Source organism: Chelonoidis abingdonii, chromosome 1 (assembly GCF_003597395.2).
Source record: "Chelonoidis abingdonii isolate Lonesome George chromosome 1, CheloAbing_2.0, whole genome shotgun sequence".
Classification (NCBI taxonomy): domain Eukaryota; kingdom Metazoa; phylum Chordata; order Testudines; family Testudinidae; genus Chelonoidis; species Chelonoidis abingdonii.
In genome coordinates, this window is record NC_133769.1 from 93,278,460 (window position 1) to 93,296,260 (window position 17,801).

Consider the following 17,801-nt stretch of genomic DNA (forward strand, 5'->3'; position numbering starts at 1 on the left):
GATAACACCATCTCCGTTTATTTTTTGTTTGCTCTTGTCTATCTCGCCCTCCCTCCCCCCGCCCCACTTCAGGGAAGGCAAAAGAGATTTATTTCCCTTTGTCCAGTAAGACCCTTATTTCATACACTTTTCTTTTTATAAGAGATGATATGTGGGGTATGAGAAGATATTAATCGAAAACATTGTCTTTAAAATTACAACTGATATGTGACCTTGGTCTCCTCTGAAGCTTAAGGCAGGACTGAAGCAGAGTAAAGAGGTCTTCTTTCATAGATCATTACGCTTGGAAGAGCCCTCAAGAGATCATCTAAGTCCAACCTCCTGCTCAAGCAGGACCGATCTCAAATGGCCCCTCAAGGACTGGACATAGTCCTGGTTTAGCAGGCCAATGCTCAAACCACTGAGCTATTCCTCCCCCAAAAAACTTTTTTTGGCCTCAAAAGGAGTCCATACATCAAGTACACATACTAGTCCCCAACCTCTCATAAAGAGGCAGCGCTCTCAGTCCGAGAGGAAGAATCGTAGGCTACTGTCACCTTCTAAAAGCCTATAAATTAGCACAGGAAGAGACTTCCTATGCAAGTGACACATTCCTGTGGTTTCGATGTTACTTTCCGAGGATTCGTGCTCGTTCACGTTGTTTATACGTAAGATTCGGTACAACGAAAAGGCGGAATAATGTTCGGTATAGAGATTTGGACCGTTTGGAAGTGAAACGATGAGACGACGAGCCATCGATTAAAAGAAAGAGGGGGAGAGACGAGATAGAAAGGGGGGGGGGCGGAGTTTCAGAGAGAGGGACGGGCAAGAAACGGACTATGGGCATCCAGAGAGCGCGAATTTACTGACCTGACCTTTGAAGGCCGTTAGGCTAGACTTGTCCGAGCGACACTGAGGTAGGGAAGGCGGGTCGGATGTCTAGCGGCACAAGCGCGGGCTTTAAATATTCAAATTGTCCAATGAAAAGCTGACTCCATGTCAACAACCAATCAGAAAGGAGCATTGGCCTATATATTACCGCCGGAGCGAGCGGGCTCTGCTTGTTTTGTTCCTTTGCGCTGTTTGTTCTGGGGTTGTGAGTGAGGTTTGTTGAGAATGGCCAGGACCAAGCAGACCGCGCGTAAATCCACCGGTGGCAAGCCCCCGTAAGCGCTCGGCTACTAAAGCTGCCCGGAAAGCGCTCCTGCCACTGGGGAGGTGAAAGAAGCGTCTATCGTTACCGGCCGGGCACTGTTGCTCTGCGAGAGATCCGCCGCTACCAGAAATCCACTGAGCTGCTTATCCGCAAGCTGCCCTTCCAGCGCCTGGTGCGTGAAATCGCCCAGGACTTCAAGACCGACTTGCGCTTCCAGAGCTCGGCGTTATGCCTGCAGAGGCCAGCGAAGCTACTTGGTGGGGCTCTTTGAGGATACCAACCTGTGTGCTATTCACGCCAAGAGAGTCACTATCATGCCCAAGGACATCCAATTAGCCGGCGTATCCGAGGCGAGAGAGCTTGAAGTTTGCTTACGTCTCCCAGCTTTTGGCTACTAGAAACTATGCGTAAAGTATCCAAAGGCTCTTTTTAAGAGCCACCACATCCACATCAAAAGGAACTGGAATACATTCCTCTTTTGTGCACCTGTGAAGTTATTAGTTTGTGGCCTTTTGAACATTTTACTGTCACTCATCTCTATCAATACGGTTTGTGGTCTTCAGACTCGCGGCATCCACGCTTTTAACTTAGTTAATACACAGTAGCTACTTAAAAGAGGTCCAGATTCAAGAAAACAATTGAGGCGCCAAACTAAATCCCCATTCGCTGGCATCCCTGCGATACACAATACCGCGCTGAGTTTCTGTGCCGTCATACCGTTCGTAAACTCACCTAATATCTAGTTTTAGGCATGCGCCCTGCTGCCTCACACTAGGCATCTTGTCAGCTGCTTAAACCACAGAGCATTAAACCACAGAGCAATGTCACAAAGCAGAGAAAGACAGGTAGAGGCACATTCAAAAGGAACTGAAACATGTTGCTCATTTGTGTACCTTCGTCGTCTAACACTTGGGAATCAGTTTTATGTAAAAGTAAAAATACTGAGAAAACCATGTAGAATTCTACGATCCTCTCCTAATTGTTATCCCATGAACTACATCCTCTTATATCTTTTACTTTCTAACGCTTGTCCTAACTTCTCGTAAATTGGTTTCTGCTCTGTGTCTAACATTGTGCCCTCTGTTGGGTGAGCTCAGAATGCTTACCAGACATTCCATATTCAGCCCTAGACCTGAGAGATGTGCCTCTACCTGTCTTTCTCTGCTTTGTGACATTGCTCTGTGGTTTAATGCTCTGTGGTTTAAGCAGCTGACAAGATGCCTAGTGTGAGGCAGCAGGGCGCATGCCTAAAACTAGATATGTAGGTGGAGTTTACGAAAACCGGTATGAACGGCACAGCAAACACTCAGCGCGTATTGGTGTATCGCGAGGATCCGCGATGGGATTTAGTTTGCGCCTCAATTTTTCTTGAATCTGGACCTCTTTTAAGTAGCTACTGTGTTATTAACTAAGTTAAAAGCGTGGATGCGCGCGAGTCTGAGACCAAACCGTATTGATAGAGATGAGTGACAGTAAAATGTTCAAACAGGCCCACAAACTATAACTTTCACAGGTGCACAAAAGAGGAATGTATTCCCATTCCTTTTGAATGTGGTTGGTGGCTCTTAAAAGAGCCTTTGGATCTTCGCAATAGTTTCTAGTAGCCAAAGCTGGGGAGGCGTAAGCAAACTTTTCAAGCTCTCTCGCCTCGGATACGCCGGCTAATTGGATGTCCTTGGGCATGATAGTGACTCTCTTGGCGTGAATAGCACACAGGTTGGTAATCCTCAAAGAGCCCACCCAAGTAAGCCGCTGGCTCTGCAGGGCCATAACGGCCGAGCTCTGGAAGCGCAAGTCGGTCTTGAAGTCCTGGGCGATTTCACGCACCAGGCGCTGAAAGGGCAGCTTGCGGATAAGCAGCTCAGTGGATTTCTGGTAGCGGCGATCTCTCGCAGAGCAACAGTGCCGGGCCGGTAACGATGAGGCTTCTTCACTCCCCAGTGGCAGGAGCGCTCTTCCGGGCAGCTTTATAGCCAGCTGCTTACGGGGGCTTTGCCACCTGGTGGATTTACGCGCCGGTCTGCTTGGTCCTGGCCATTCTCAACAAACCTCACTCACAACCCCAGAACAAACACGCAAGGAACAAAACAAAGCAGAGCCCCTCGGCTCCGGCGTGGTATATATAGGCAATGCTCCTTTCGATTGTTGTTGACATGGATAGCTTTCATGGACAATTTTGAATATTTGAAAAGCCCGCGCTTGTGCCGTTAGACATCCGACCCGCCCTTCCTACCTCTAGTGTCGCTCGAACAAGTCTAGCCTACCGGCCTTCAAGGTCAGGTCAGTAAATTCGCGCTCTCTGGAGTTGTCCCATAGTCCGTTTCTTGCCGTCCCTCTCTCTGAAAACTCGCCCCCCCCCTTCTATCTTCGTCTCTCCCCTCTTTTTTTTAAATCGATGCTCGTCGTCTCATCGTTTCACTTCCAAACGGTCCAAATCTCTGAATACCGAACATTATTCCCGCCTTTCGTTGTACCGAATCTTACGTATAAACAACGTGAACGAGCACGAATCCTCGGAAAGTAACATCGAAACCACAGGATGTGTCACTTGCATAGGAAAGTCTCTTCCTGTGCTAATTTATAGGCTTTTAGAGGTGACAGTAGCCTACGATTCTTCCTCTCGGACTGAGAAGCGCTGCCTCTTTATGAGAGTGTGGGGACTAGTATGTTGTACTTGATGGTATGGAATCCTTTTGAGGGCCAACAAAAATTTTTGGGGGGAGGAATAGCTCAGTGGTTTTGAGCATTGCCTGCTAAACCAGGACTATGGTCCAGTCCTTGAGGGGGCCATTTGAGATCGGTCCTGCCTTGAGCAGGGTTGGACTTAGATGATCTCTTGAGGTCTCTTCAAGCGTAATGATCTATGAAAGAAGGACCTCTTTACTCTGCTTCAGTCCTGCCTTAAGCTTCAGAGGAGACCAAAGAGTCACATATCAGTTGTAATTTTTAAAGACAATGTTTTCGATTAATATCTTCTCATACCCCACATATCATCTCTATAAAAATGAAAAAGTGTATGAAATAAGGGGTTTTATGGAACAAAGTGGGAAATAAATCTCTTTTGCCTTCCCTGAAGTGGGGCGGGGGGAGGGAAGGAGAGAGAGAAAGAGCAAAACCAAAACTAAACGGACGATGGTGTTTTCAGTCAGTGGGACTTTACCCGTATTTCGCCCATCAAGTGTTTGTCGTACTTAGTAGCAGCCAAAAAGGTTCTCCCGGGAAACCCAAAGCTGTTCTACCTCTCGTTAACCAGAAAGCTAACAAAACAGATTTTTGGTTAAAACAAGAAGAAAAAGTCCGTAATTTTTAAGTCACATGGTTTAATCACCCCCAGCTAAAAACCACTAATATTTTTTTTCGAGTTAAAACGTAATTATGCGAAAAAACATAAATACCCTCGCAAACTTAACGAGTATGCTTAGTTTACAAACCGCCGCCCACGCCCACACACACGTTTAAGGAAAAAGAAAAAAAAAAAAAGACCGTAGCAGTTGAGCTTCTCATTGTGAAGAGTGTGGGTGGCTCTTAAAGAGCCTTTGTGTTTCTGAAAACGTTTTTAACTTTGAAGGGAATGGGAACTTAGCCCCCGAATCCGTAGAGAGTGCGACCCTGCGTTTCAAAGCAATAGACACGTCCATGGCAGTCACAGTCTTCGCTTAGCGTGCTCAGTATAAGTAACAGCATCACGGATGACATTCTCTAAAAACACTTTAAGCACTCCTCGGGTTATCTTCATAGATCAATCCGGAATACGCTTTACACCACACGGCCGCGCAAACGACGAATAGCGGCTTCGTAATACCCTGAATGTTATCACGGAGCACCTTACGATGGCGCTTAGCACCCCCTTTCCCAAGCCCTTACCGCCTTTGCCGCGACCAGACATGATGCTTAGATCAACCTTGCCCAAAAAACCCGAACAAGCAAGTTGTTGTGGCTCGTTGCGCTCCCGTATATTGTCTTGAAGCAGACCTGTTTTGAGAACTGTCAAGGAAAGGGGCGGAGCTTTTGGCCCGTTTTCCACCGCACCCTGCCCCCTCCGGTTGCCGATGCCTGCACGAGTGTTGCTGTAGAAGAAAAGAGGGCGGGTTATTGAGTTTGCTGTCCGCTCCTCTTCTCTCGTCCTCCTCCTCCTCCTCTTCCCTTCCCGCCCACTTGCCGTTGTTGATAGGAGGACACTGCTCTAGTTACATTCCCCGAGATTTGATTTAAAGAAGGAAGATAAAGCAGATGGTTCGTTCGTAATACTGAGACACACTGTCAAAACTAATGATCACAATGATCCCTTCTGGCCTTGGAATCCATGAAAAAGTCATGCTTGCAGTAATTAGGATTGCAATGCAACCCCGCGGTTCAGAGTCAGTGGACTTTACCGTATTTCGCCCATCAAGTGTTTGTCGTACTATAGAGCAGCAAAAAAGGTCTTCCCGGGAAACCCAAAGCTGTTCTACCTCTCGTTAACCAGAAAGCTAACAAAACAGATTTTGGTTAAAACAAGAAGAAAAAAGTCCGTAATTTTTAAGTCACATGGTTTAATCACCCCCCAGCTAAAAACCACTAATATTTCTTTTTCGAGTTAAAACGTACATTATGCGGAAAAAACATAAAATACCCTCGCAAACTTAACGAAGTATGCTTAGTTTACAAACCGCCGCCCACGCCCACACACACGTTTAAGGAAAAGAAAAAAAAAAAAAAGACCGCTAGCAGTTGAGCTCTCATTGTGAAAGTGTGGGTGGCTCTTAAAAGAGCCTTTGTGTTTCTGAAAACGTTTTTAACTTTGAAGCGGAATGGGAACTTAGCCCCCGAATCCGTAGAGAGTGCGACCCTGGCGTTTCAAAGCATAGACCACGTCCATGGCAGTCACAGTCTTCCGCTTAGCGTGCTCAGTATAAGTAACAGCATCACGGATGACATTCTCTAAAAACACTTTAAGCACTCCTCGGGTTTCTTCATAGATCAATCCGGAAATACGCTTTACACCACCACGGCGCGCCAAACGACGAATAGCCGGCTTCGTAATACCCTGAATGTTATCACGGAGCACCTTACGATGGCGCTTAGCACCCCCCTTTCCCAAGCCCTTACCGCCTTTGCCGCGACCAGACATGATGCTTAGATCAACCTTGCCCAGAAAACCCGAACAAGCAAGTTGTTGTGGCTCGTTGCGCTCCCCGTATATTGTCTTGAAGCAGACCTGTTTGAGAACTGTCAAGGAAAGGGGCGGAGCTTTGGCCCCGTTTTCCACCGCACCCTGCCCCCTCCGGTTGCCGATGCCTGCACGAGGTGTGCTGTAGAAGAAAAGAGGCGGGTTATTGAGTTTGCTGTCCGCTCCTCCCTTCTCTTCGTCCTCCTCCTCCTCCTCTTCCCTTCCCGCCCACTTGCCGTTGTTGATAGGAGGACACTGCTCTAGTTACATTCCCCGAGATTTGATTTAAAGAAGGAAGATAAAGCAGATGGTTCGTTCGTAATACTGAGACACACTGTCAAAACTAGATGATCACAATGATCCCTTCTGGCCTTGGAATCCATGAAAAAGTCATGCTTGCAGTAATTAGGATTGCAATGCAACCCCGCGGTTTCAGGCAATATCGCCCGTCTCTGTGAATTGTGTGAAATAAGAGTCACTTTCCAACCGAATGTTTTATTTGTCCGTAGCTTATTATCTTCCTTTCTGGAGGGTCTTCCATCAAGAAGTCTTCGTATTTGTGGCTATTTTTAAAAAACCCTCCGCTGAATTTCAAGCATTTACAGACGGCATCAAAATCTGACCAATCAGGTTTCCGGACGCATCGTCTCTCCCCTGTCTTTCCAAAGCCTGTACAGGGAGGGTTAAGACGAATGAAAAGTGCACAGAAATTTCATCGGAAGATAAAGCAGGGCACCGCATTCTTTTCTTCCATTTGTTAAATTTGTTCATTTGGTGGCATGCTCATTCTTACGGTTCCTGTCACAGTACGTGCAATAGTGTGACCAGTGCAGAAAAACGACTGCAGAACTAATCGCTCACAAAACCAGGCTGCTTTCCCACTGCAGAAAAAGGAACTCCTTCCTCTACCTCAGAGGCCGACGTCATTGTTTTATGTTGGGAAGGGGTCAGCTTCTGAATTGCTTATATGAAAACGGGGGCTCGGGGGCAATACTTAGAAAACGAAGTTATATGTGCACACGTGGCAACGCAAAGGCTACACTGCACCAATTTAGTACGAACGTTCATATCTTTGGAAAGCATGGGTGAATATTATCTGAAGGGGGTTCTCAAAAGCCGTTGAAAAACGTGTGGCCCTTTCTAATTCTTTATCCTCTACTGTCCTCTCATAGACGGGTTTTGTTGTTCTTGCTGTTGTTGTTTTTAATCCGCAGGAGCTTAAAACGATACAACACGCTGTTGACTTTCCCTATTTGCTACTGCTGATTATTTTTAAATAGATACCTTTTGTTCATGTCTCTCAGTCTCACAAGAGGATTACTAGTACTCTGAATATCAGATCATTTCTCCCTGTACAGGCAGAGAGTATTACAGCATGCCAGCAGGACTGCAATTGTACAAAGATATGTTTGCAAAGTAGGAGATCTAACAAATGGGAAACGTGGAGGTAATATTTTTAGCAGTTAAAGTCCAGGCAAGGCTAACAGGAACAGTAGCCTGGGCCACAAACTTAACACCTGCATTCTGCTTGTGGTGGAAAAGGTAAACACTGTTTTTGTGATTGTTAAGACCTGCGTTCCATTCCCACCTCTGCCTTGCTGGTCCTTTTGCAACCTGAAAGGTGGGAATGATACTTGTCTGTTTTCCAAGATTGGATATGAGGAAAATAAGGGTTCTAGGATTCACAGAAGTACAAACCTTTTAAGGGCCTTTGAGCAATGTGTGTTGGGAGATGACCATGTAGCTTGAGTATGGATGGACTCAGTCTTCAGGAAGTTATAACACACTGAGCATATTCAGAGCAGAACTCCCATTGGCCTTGTTTGCAGCTGTGAATGCTCAGAACTTCTGCAAGTCAAGCCCCAGCTATATCATGTAAAGCACTAATTCAAAGGAGAAACACAAAATTAGTGGCCACTTGTGGAAAATGTTACATTAAGTGACTTGCTCAGACACACTTAGGCTATCTGGCAGAGACAGGGATAGACATTCCCCAGTGACACATACGAAAACCTTAACCCTGAGATCCTCCTTTCTCTTCTTGCAAGTCACTTTTTCATCCACTATATACATTTCAATTTCTGCAAAAAATGACACTGAGGACCTACATGGAGCAGCCCTATGCATTGCAGAACCCTGACTCATTAGTTGAATTCTGTCCACTTTTTTCACTGAATAAGGCAGAGTGCCTGTGGCAAAAAAATAGTATGCAATCAACACATAAAATGATCAGAGATTGTGTTGGTATGAGGAAAATAAGGGTTCCCAGAAGTATGAACAGCACTCAGCAGAGGTGACGTCAGAACAATTGACTCTCAATTCAGTGCACTTTCTCTCAGGCTACACTACAGGATATTTGGATGAAAGTGCCTCTGAGGTCTGGGAAATTTCACTTGATTCAGCAGCATAGCAGAAAAGGCAGATCTTCAAAGCAAAATCTGGTACATTTGAAACTCTGGGTAAGATTTCACAAGGCTAAAGAACAGAAACATAATGAATTGGACAAAGAAGGCAGATCAGAAGCTTCTGTTGACCCTGTCTCATGAAACAGGCATAATTGGACTTTCAATGAAATTAAGAAGTTAGAAATTCAAAACAGATCAAAGGATATAAAGATATATAGCCCAACTCAACAGGTGGTCAGACTATGGGAAGTATTCAAGTGAGATGTAAACGTGATCAGGAATTAAGGAAGAATAAGTGATTGAACATTTATACCAATAAGAATTTCCAGAGACATAATATTTAGTCGGGAATGAGTGAAAAAAAAGGATATCAAAACATCGTACTTCAGGTCTTAAATTGATCTCTAATTATTACAGATTAGAAGGAGCTCTTCCTGTGGGGATGATCATTGTAACGATCCTCGAACAGCTACTTCCACAAATGGGTTTGTATTATTTACATTTAGTCATTTTGAATACAGTTTTAATATTTTTTTTATTATATTTGTATTGTTTGCCTTTACAAAGTTGATATACAAATATTTTTAATGATAGAAAGATGAGCTGCCCCTTTAAAAATAGGATGGGGGTATTTTGAGAATTTGGCCAAGAAATTTACCTAATTGTGAACTCACTGTAAAATGTATGTAAATATAAATAAGTTGCCACAATAATCTATAATAACAAATGTTGATGGCATAAGGTCTGAAAGGGACGCAGAAAGACTGAATTAGTTTACATTAAAAGGCCTACTGGTATATTTCAAGATCGGTTTTAAGATCTTGCTTGGTAAACAAGAGAATGTGGATCCATAAATTAATCAACCAAAATTGGTGTGTCAGATATTAGGCCTAATCGGTAGGCAAAATAATGAGAAGATTTGCTGTTCTACTCATGTGATGAACTGGGAATGTTCTTAATGTTGCTCTGAATACTGTGTTGGTGCCTCAGTGGCCTATGCAGTTCTTAATATTGAGGTGGTGGGATAAGAGTGTGTGATTGCTGCAGAGCAAAGGGCCAGTGCACCTAAATGCCTGGTACTCTGTCTCCTAGCAATTGATGGCCTGGGCCCCTCCTCTGCAAAGGTGCCAATTGAAGGTGTTGGAGACAAAGGGATCAGGTGACCTCCTGGCCTGGGAAAGGAGCTGAGCAGAGAGGAGGGGCTGGAGGGGGTGGTTAGTCTGGAGCTTGCTGGGGACGAGGAGTGAAGTGCAGACCTAGGGGTCTGGCTCACTGCCCTCCAGAATGGACCCGGCCGAGGGGTCTGGTTCGCTGTATCTACAAGCTCTGTTTTAGACCCTGTTCCTGTCATCGAATAAACCTCTGTTTTGCTGGCTGAGAGTCACGTCTGACTGCAAAGTGGGGGTGCAGAACCCTGTGGCTTCCCCAGGACCCCGCCTGGGTGGGCTCGCTGTGGGAAGCCCACGGAGGGGCAGAGGATGCTGAATGCTCCAAGGAGAGACCCAGGAGGTGAAGACGTGTGAGCTTCTTGCCCTGAACAAGTCTGCTCTAAGGGAGAGGAGGCTCCCCAAAGTCCTGACTGGCTTTGTGGGGAGCTGTTCCAGAGCATTGCCTGGTAACTCCGTGACAACTCATCATTCCCTTTTTTAGGTCCTGAAAGAAAAAGATTTGGGTGCATGTGGAATAGACAGAGGCTACTGAAGCAAGTTTCAGCATCATGGCAGTCATCCCCACCCTCACCTGTGACGCTTGCCCTTCATCATTCTAATCCGAGATTGTGATGTCTTTACCAGACCTGGCCAGACAGAGGAACCCAGATAACATTGTTGCTTTTTATAGATGTGGCAAAGAGTCCTGTGGCACCTTATAGACTAACAGATGTATTGGAGCATAAGCTTCCGTCGGTGAATACCCACTTCGTCAGACGCATGTGGTGGTATTATACCTGCCTCTGGAAATTTCCACCATATGTGTCTGACGAAGTGGGTATTCACCCACAAAAGCTTATGCTCCAATACGTTTGTTAGTCTATAAAGTGCCACAGGACTCTTTGTTGCTTTTCACAGATCCAGACTAACATGGCTACCCTTCTGATAATTGCCACATCTACCAGCTCCAGACAAAATGGGATTTGGGTTTAACAACAATAGCTCCACCCCATGTCAACTAACTTCTTCTCTTCTCCCCAAAAGGAGATTTATTACCATCTTTGATATCACCACAAGGGTTTTCCTTCTAAAACTCTCTCCAGCTAAAGGGAAAGGGAACAAACAATATTGTTAAAATTAAAGCCTTGTTTAATACTTTACATTTCAGTGTTTGAACTGCTTTTTCCTTTTCTGTATCTTTAATTAAAAAAATGTTAAAAGGATGTATAATAACAGGCTTGACAACCCCCAAACCTTGTTTAATGCTGGCAGAGTGCATCTAACACACATCACAACATTCATAGTTTACACCAGTGCAATCTCACTGACGTGAATATAATTGCCACAAAGAAAAAGTTCAGCCATTGAACCAGGTTGGGGGGGAATACATTTTATTGCCCACATTAAAATGTTCTCACAGTTGTTGTCTTGAGACTCTCGGGCTTCTCTATGCTTTAAGGCACATAGCTGACATTAAGCAGACTTACCACAAAAGTGACAGGAATATCCTTTTTGTTATTCCCATGAAAATCTATCCCAGTGTGGCCAAGTTATTAGCCTCTGAAAACTCTTCAGTCCATACATGTTCAGCAGAGCATTTTTCATTTGGCATCTAAATTGTCTGAAGATTGGCTTCCCTTACTATTGTCTCTCCTCAGACAGTTGAGCAGAACTTCCCCTGCAAAAACTCCTGGCATCTACCAAGGTTCACTGTGGTTTCAGGCACTGGAAATTAAAGCAGGGAGACTGTCTTTTCTACAATTGCTCAATCTCGGGTGACTGAACGCCACTTATCCCTCTAAGAAGTTGAACGCCGAGCAATTGCAATCCCCGATCCCCATCACGAATGGGGTTCAATGGGTTACCCGCACCTGTCAGCACAGGGTAGACACACACTGAGCCAGTCAGTGTAGCGCACGTGCAGCCCTGGATATCTAAGGGCATCACAGACCTGTAATTGCTCAATCTCGGATGGTTGAACGCCACTTGTCTCTCTAAGAAGATGTCTTTTCTATAGTTTGCATGCCCCCACTTTTGCCATGCAGGCAGGATGAAGGAACATATATTCTAACTGGAATACAGAGGGGTGAAGAGCTTGGTGAGGGAGCAGGAGACAGGAGATGGTGAAGGGGGAAGACTAGGACATAGAGAAGTTAGAAAGGTCTGTATAGAAGGACTCACACTGAAGATGGAAAGGGGCAGAAGGCTCTGTAACTATAGAAAACACTCCCCTCTAGAGTCTGGAATAAAACCTAGGATTCCTGAATCTCAACATTCTTGTGCTGTAAGAAAATATCTGTAAAACCCTCTGGAACAAATGTGTTTCCTTCTTCTCCAGTGGCAGGTCTATATAGGGGATAGCAATCTCAACTGGTTGGTATCAGTTGGACCAACTTGCAGAGGTTTACACTAGAGCTAAATGTCCCTCACAATCCTTAGGGAATTCCTAATGTATTCGGGTGAAGGTCATTCTGAGAAGCATCAGCAAGGATGTGATTTCTAGAGAATTGGGTAAAATACTGAAAGCACAGCCCAGGACAGAAATAAGGATAGAAAGCAGAGGTGGCGATGGAGGAGAGTATGAACAGAACAGGTATTAATCAAGGAAAAAGGGAGAATAAAATGAAAAATGCTTCCTCCCCCTCTTGCCCCATTAGTAGTGCTCTGATTTCAGAGAATAAAGGTTTCCAAGTAGATGCCCGGCGAATCTGATTTGAAAATAAACAAAAATCCCCGTGTGAGGTATTTTGCACTTGGTCAATTGACTGTATTCCACACACAACTCACCATTTTACATAGGAAACTATGGATTTAATAGTGACTCTCACAACCCCCAATAAGAGAAGCGAGGACGGGTTGCCACAGGCCAATCCTTGCAGAGCGCGGGCTTTTCAAACCTACCAACGGGATTAATCCTGATCCCGCCACTGCTAGCTAGGCAGAAGTAAGAGAGAGAGTGTGGTGTGTGTGTGTCAAGGTCACGCAATTTGTGCTCGCAGTGTCCTCACTCGCCCCTCCTACTAGACAATAAATCCTGTCTGGACCGAAGCTGATGTGCGAAAAATGGCCACCTTCCTCCCCTCCCTTTACAGAATCAGTATGATTGCTAAAGCTCGTTCCCCTCGGTTTTTTTCTTTTCTCTCTGCTGGGTGGGGTAGGGGAGGAAAACTATTTGGCAGCTAGTTATCGTAAATTTGTGCCGATCCTCTGGATCGATTTTAATACCCCCTCCCCAGCTATAAATGAACCAGCGCCCGGCACTTTCAAGAATTGATACCATGCTATTTCTTGTCGCGGGCGAAGAATGAAAATGTTCGAAAACGATTATAATTTTATATGTCTCTCTTTTCTATTACTCTCGTTTCTGAACGTTATGCGCTTCATGAAACGCAGCAAATTATTAAAGTGGACCTGGTGTTTCAGCTCCTCTGGGAGAGGGTGGGTGGCTCTTAAAAGAGCCGTTGGATTTCTCTGCGTGGCAAATTTCTTTCTAGCCCTTTTACTTCTTCTTGGGCGCTGCCTTCTTAGCCTTCGTGGCTTTAGCCTTCGTCGCCTTGGGCTTGGCCGCTTTGGGCTTGGCCGCCTTGGCCTTAGCAGGGCTCTTGGCTGCCTTCTTAGGCTTGGCGGCTTTCACCTTTTTCGGACGCTTGGCCGGTTTTTTAACTGCAGCAGCTGTCGGTTTCTTGGCTTTTTTCGGGCTCTTTTTCACAGCCACAGCCTTTTTGGGTTTCTTGGCGGCGCTAGTGGGTTTCTTGACAGCTGATTTCTTAGGCTTTGCCGCTGGATTCTTTTTCGGTGCCTTTTCTTTCGTATCACCAGGCTTCTTATTGAGTTTAAAGGAGCCGGATGCGCCGGTGCCTTTGGTCTGCACCAAGGTGCCCTTGCTCACTAGGCTCTTGAGCCCCAGCTTGATACGGCTATTGCTTTTCTCCACATCGTACCCTCCGGCGGCCAGAACTTTCTTAAGAGCTGCCAACGAGACCCCTTTGCGCTCCTTAGAAGCGGACACAGCCTTGGTGATTAGCTCGGTCACGCTAGGACCTGGAGGCTTGCGAGCTTTAGAACTAGCTGCTGTCTTCTTCGGTTTTTTTGCTGAGGTTTTTGCCCCAGGAGCGGAAACAGCAGGAGCTGCAACAGGCGCCGTTTCCGACATACTGATAAGCGTTTTCCAAAAATCAGAAAAGAAAAAAAAAAACTAGACCCAGAGAAGCACAGACGGCTGTTATTTATAGAAAGGAGCTGCTCTGTGATTGGCGCACTAAAGAGCCCGCCCAGCTGAAAGCAAAAAGGTCTCTTCTCCCCTCTCTGTGTTTCTTCAGAGTTAAAAAGGGGTACTTTTTGCAAAATATATATTACCAAATCACCCTATTTCTTAGCTTGGTGAAGAGGAGACAGGGTATTTTCATTCAGTAGAGTTTCCCATAGGAGAGACTAAAGATGAGCTAAAAAAATACCAATAAACCCCTAGACCTGGAGCTAGAGAGACCTCTGAAGAGCGAAACTTTTGTTTTTCGTTGTAAATTAAAACCATATCACTGTCAATAAAATCATATTTACAATTATATCTCATTCTTTAGACTGTTTTCTCCAAATCAAGGTATAAAGCCAGTTATTTGATATAATATTGTCAGTGTAAAATGATTTCAAAAAGAAGAAAGTAACACAAGCTCATTCTTGTGCTTTGAATAAGGATTAAGAATTGGCTCTCTTAACCAAATCTTCTACCCCTTAAAATACTTAATTCTGTTGAAAAACTCCATTAATAAAAACAACAGAGAGCTGATCAAATACCTCAGGAGGGATGTTTATGTTCCAGGAATTGTATATAAAAGTTGTTGTGCTATTTTATCTTTCTAGGTATTTCAGTAAAAGATTAACAAGATGCCATTATTATTTTGTAAATTTCAAATTAAATGTACTGTATTGCTCTTTAACTTAATTTTATTCCAAGAAAGTCACTTCTGTTCATTAAAAGCAGTGGCCGTTTTTTAAATGGTAGTGTTCTGAACTTTAATTTAAAATAGAAGAACTATTAGGGTGTTTTTTTCATTATAGTCTGTTAAAACTCATAGAAAATCAGAAACAATGTTTCAGTAAAAAAACTAAACCATATGGAGAATTAAAGATCAAAATCTGATCAATCAGTGTTTTTTTTTTCTTTAGCATAAATATATTATATGAAAATGGCTTCTGTAGTGAGGAAAATCAATGTTAACAGTGTGATTTAGTCATATCTGTATTGCATCAAGAACTGAATGAGATTTTTAATCTGTTTTGCAACATTACTACAAGATGATTCACTCTTTTGTTCTTTTAAAAGTGATGGGAGCATTAAAACAGTTTAAAAAAACATTCCAAAAATTCTTTTCAAAGACAATGTCAAATTCCGGGTGGGGTGTGGGAGAGATGTATTTATTTATAATTTACCTTAGAGTTGCAAGCAATTGAGGAAATTGCTTTTCTTTCAATTCTGCAATGGAATTTAGGCCTTACTTGTGATTATACTGGATGAAAACTAGGCCACAATCAGCTCCTAAACAACGGTGAAGAAGCCCAATTTTAGATTGAATGTAATATAATAGTACAATAATAATAATATTTAAACATAATTAATACAAATAAAAAACATAATATCTGACCTGTCTGCAACAGGCAGTGAGCAAATATTTGCTAATCTGAAACTCCACTGATTATTTAGGAAATATAAGAGGTCTTCCTTCTCTCCTGCCCTCACCCCCTTCCAACATACACAGGGGTCATGCTGTGGATAGGGCTTTAAAGTATTCATTAGAAGTAATAATAGGTGTATGTCATTGAATCCCAGGTTAACAGGAGAGAAGTTGTGACATTTCAGCGATCACCCAGATCAGTAAGGGGTTCTGTCACTACCTGACTTGTAACTTTGAATGCCTGTCGCTGTGCTGCTGTGGGCTCAGCCTTGACACCAGTAGGTAGCCCACATGCATAAAGGTCTGAGCCTGGCTTCCATCAACCTAGTTACTCCTTGCAGGATGACCTCAACAGCCCTTCCGATCCTGTCTCCTCAAATCCAACTACACCAAGTTCTTAACATGGACACTCAGACTTTTTCCCTCTGGTTCATCACCCCAGAAGGAGTGAAACCTGCAGCCAGTAATCAGTGTATTGAAGGTAAATTTATTAATCAGGAAACCTAAATTATAAACCATTTACTCCTGTAAGTAATTTGTGCTCATATTTCTCATATTCATGGTCTCCAGTGACTTGATTTAAACCTGTCTGAAAAGAATTGATGAGATCCAAGCCTTTGGTCTACAAAATAAAGTTATGTCTTCCTAAGTTCATTTGTTTCAGTTTAGTGTTGCATGTTTTCACACCTAGATCTGTCTGCTACTGATGTAGGCACACCATTATATTGACACAATAACACTCCCTTCCTGTACAATACAGTTCCATAAATTGATGAATTACCATTAACAAGGTGGTAGTGTAGACACTGCACTACCTCAATTGAGTCTAACAGTCATCAAACAGCTGTCCCACAATGACTCTGACCTCACCACAAGACAGTGTCCACTCTCTTTTTTTAAAATGCCTTTTCCTGGTTGCCCATCTTGGCAAGCACACTTACAAGCCCATCTTTGTGAGAATCCAATCATGCCAGCTCAATGCAGACAGAGAGCTACTGAGCAAACTCCTGCCTGGAGCAGGGTAGAAGTCATGGCTCTCCTCTGATTGTGGGGAGAAGAGGCTGTGTAAGCATAGCTAAGTAGCAGACAAAGGAATATAGATATCTAAGTGTAGATTAATATCAGAGGGTAGCCATGTTAGTCTGTATCAACAAAAACAACAAGGAGGCTGGTGGCACCTTAAAGACTAACAGGTTTATTTGGGCATAAGCTTTGGTGAGTAAAAAAGAAGAAGAAGTGAGGGTTTTTACCCAAAAAAGCTTATGCCCAAATAAATCTGTTAGTCTTTAAGGTTCCACTCGACTCCTTGTTGTTTTTATGTGTAGATTGTGTATGGGATGCTAAACCTGGGACAGAACAATGATGCTAGGTGAAAGCCAAGGAACTTTGGTAGGTGTATCAGCAGGCAAGGGAGGGCCACAATAAATCTGAGGCAGTCCTGTCAACCTGCCACTTTTACAGTGAATTGCATCCGATATTTGGCAGGAGCCCAACTAGCACCCCAAATCTGACTGCGTACAATTTGTGAGATCTGGGCATGTTAACCTCTGCAATGCATAGCAAGGCTGAGTGGGGAGAAGCAGATGGGACAAAAAACATATGACGAGCTGGGAACTCTTCAAAACTCTACTGGAGTCGAGCCAATCCCTGCAGGCAAGCGCAGATTGGCCCAATGAAGAAGGGAAAGAAGCTCAGGTAAGAGTATAACTTCATTATTCCTTATAAGCATGTTTGTTTCTCTTTTCAGTGCCCACAACTTCCCCACCCTTCTTCCTTGTTTAAATATGGTGCCCATCCTGTCCTCAAGTTTAGAGAACAAAGGCAGTAACTTTTGATTGTTCACTTTACTTGCAAAACCAGCACTGGGGATACAATTAAAGTGTATGCTTTGAAATGCAGATATGATTTCTTCTTCATTCAACTACTACATGTTAGGAAATGAATTCAAAAAGATTAATGTAGCAGTCCAAATTACACAGCCACAACACATCACTGTCCTGGGTGTGATTAGAGGGAAAAGAATGAGGTAGAGATGGCATTTGCTTTCCTCTCTATCAGACTTGTTGGGTTAAGCAAGAGGGGCCACAATTCTCCCCACGTGCAGTACTTTAGTTGATCACGGATGCCCTTTTATGCTGTGGAACAATCTCAATAAAACTTTCATGGAGGCTCAGGTACTCTGCAGTCCTCTCCCAAACATTTCTAGGGATGCCAGCCTTCTTTCTTCCCCTGAGATAGGAGATAATCACACTCCATCCTGTGATGAGTTCCACTGGCACCATTGCAGTACACAGG

At 44.0% G+C, this 17,801-nt stretch overlaps 3 protein-coding genes and 2 pseudogenes across 3 annotated transcripts in view; 1 reads left to right on the top strand and 4 right to left on the bottom strand.

The window, feature by feature from the left end:
- Positions 1-17,801, bottom strand: part of LOC116834992 (histone H2A type 2-C) — a 299,566-nt gene that overhangs the window by 203,938 nt on the left and 77,827 nt on the right. The gene's annotated exons all lie outside the window — the stretch shown is intronic.
- LOC116834990 (histone H3-like) lies at positions 1,051-1,499 on the top strand (annotated as a pseudogene).
- On the bottom strand, positions 2,769-3,173 carry LOC116835006 (histone H3-like; annotated as a pseudogene).
- On the bottom strand, positions 5,684-6,278 carry LOC116835007 (histone H4). Its single transcript, XM_032797460.2, has one exon. It carries the CDS (start codon positions 6,243-6,245, stop codon positions 5,934-5,936), a length of 312 nt encoding a protein of 103 aa, XP_032653351.1. The 5' UTR covers positions 6,246-6,278; the 3' UTR covers positions 5,684-5,933.
- On the bottom strand, positions 11,207-14,059 carry LOC116834987 (histone H1.01-like). Its single transcript, XM_032797441.2, has one exon. It carries the CDS (start codon positions 13,988-13,990, stop codon positions 13,337-13,339), a length of 654 nt encoding a protein of 217 aa, XP_032653332.1. The 5' UTR covers positions 13,991-14,059; the 3' UTR covers positions 11,207-13,336.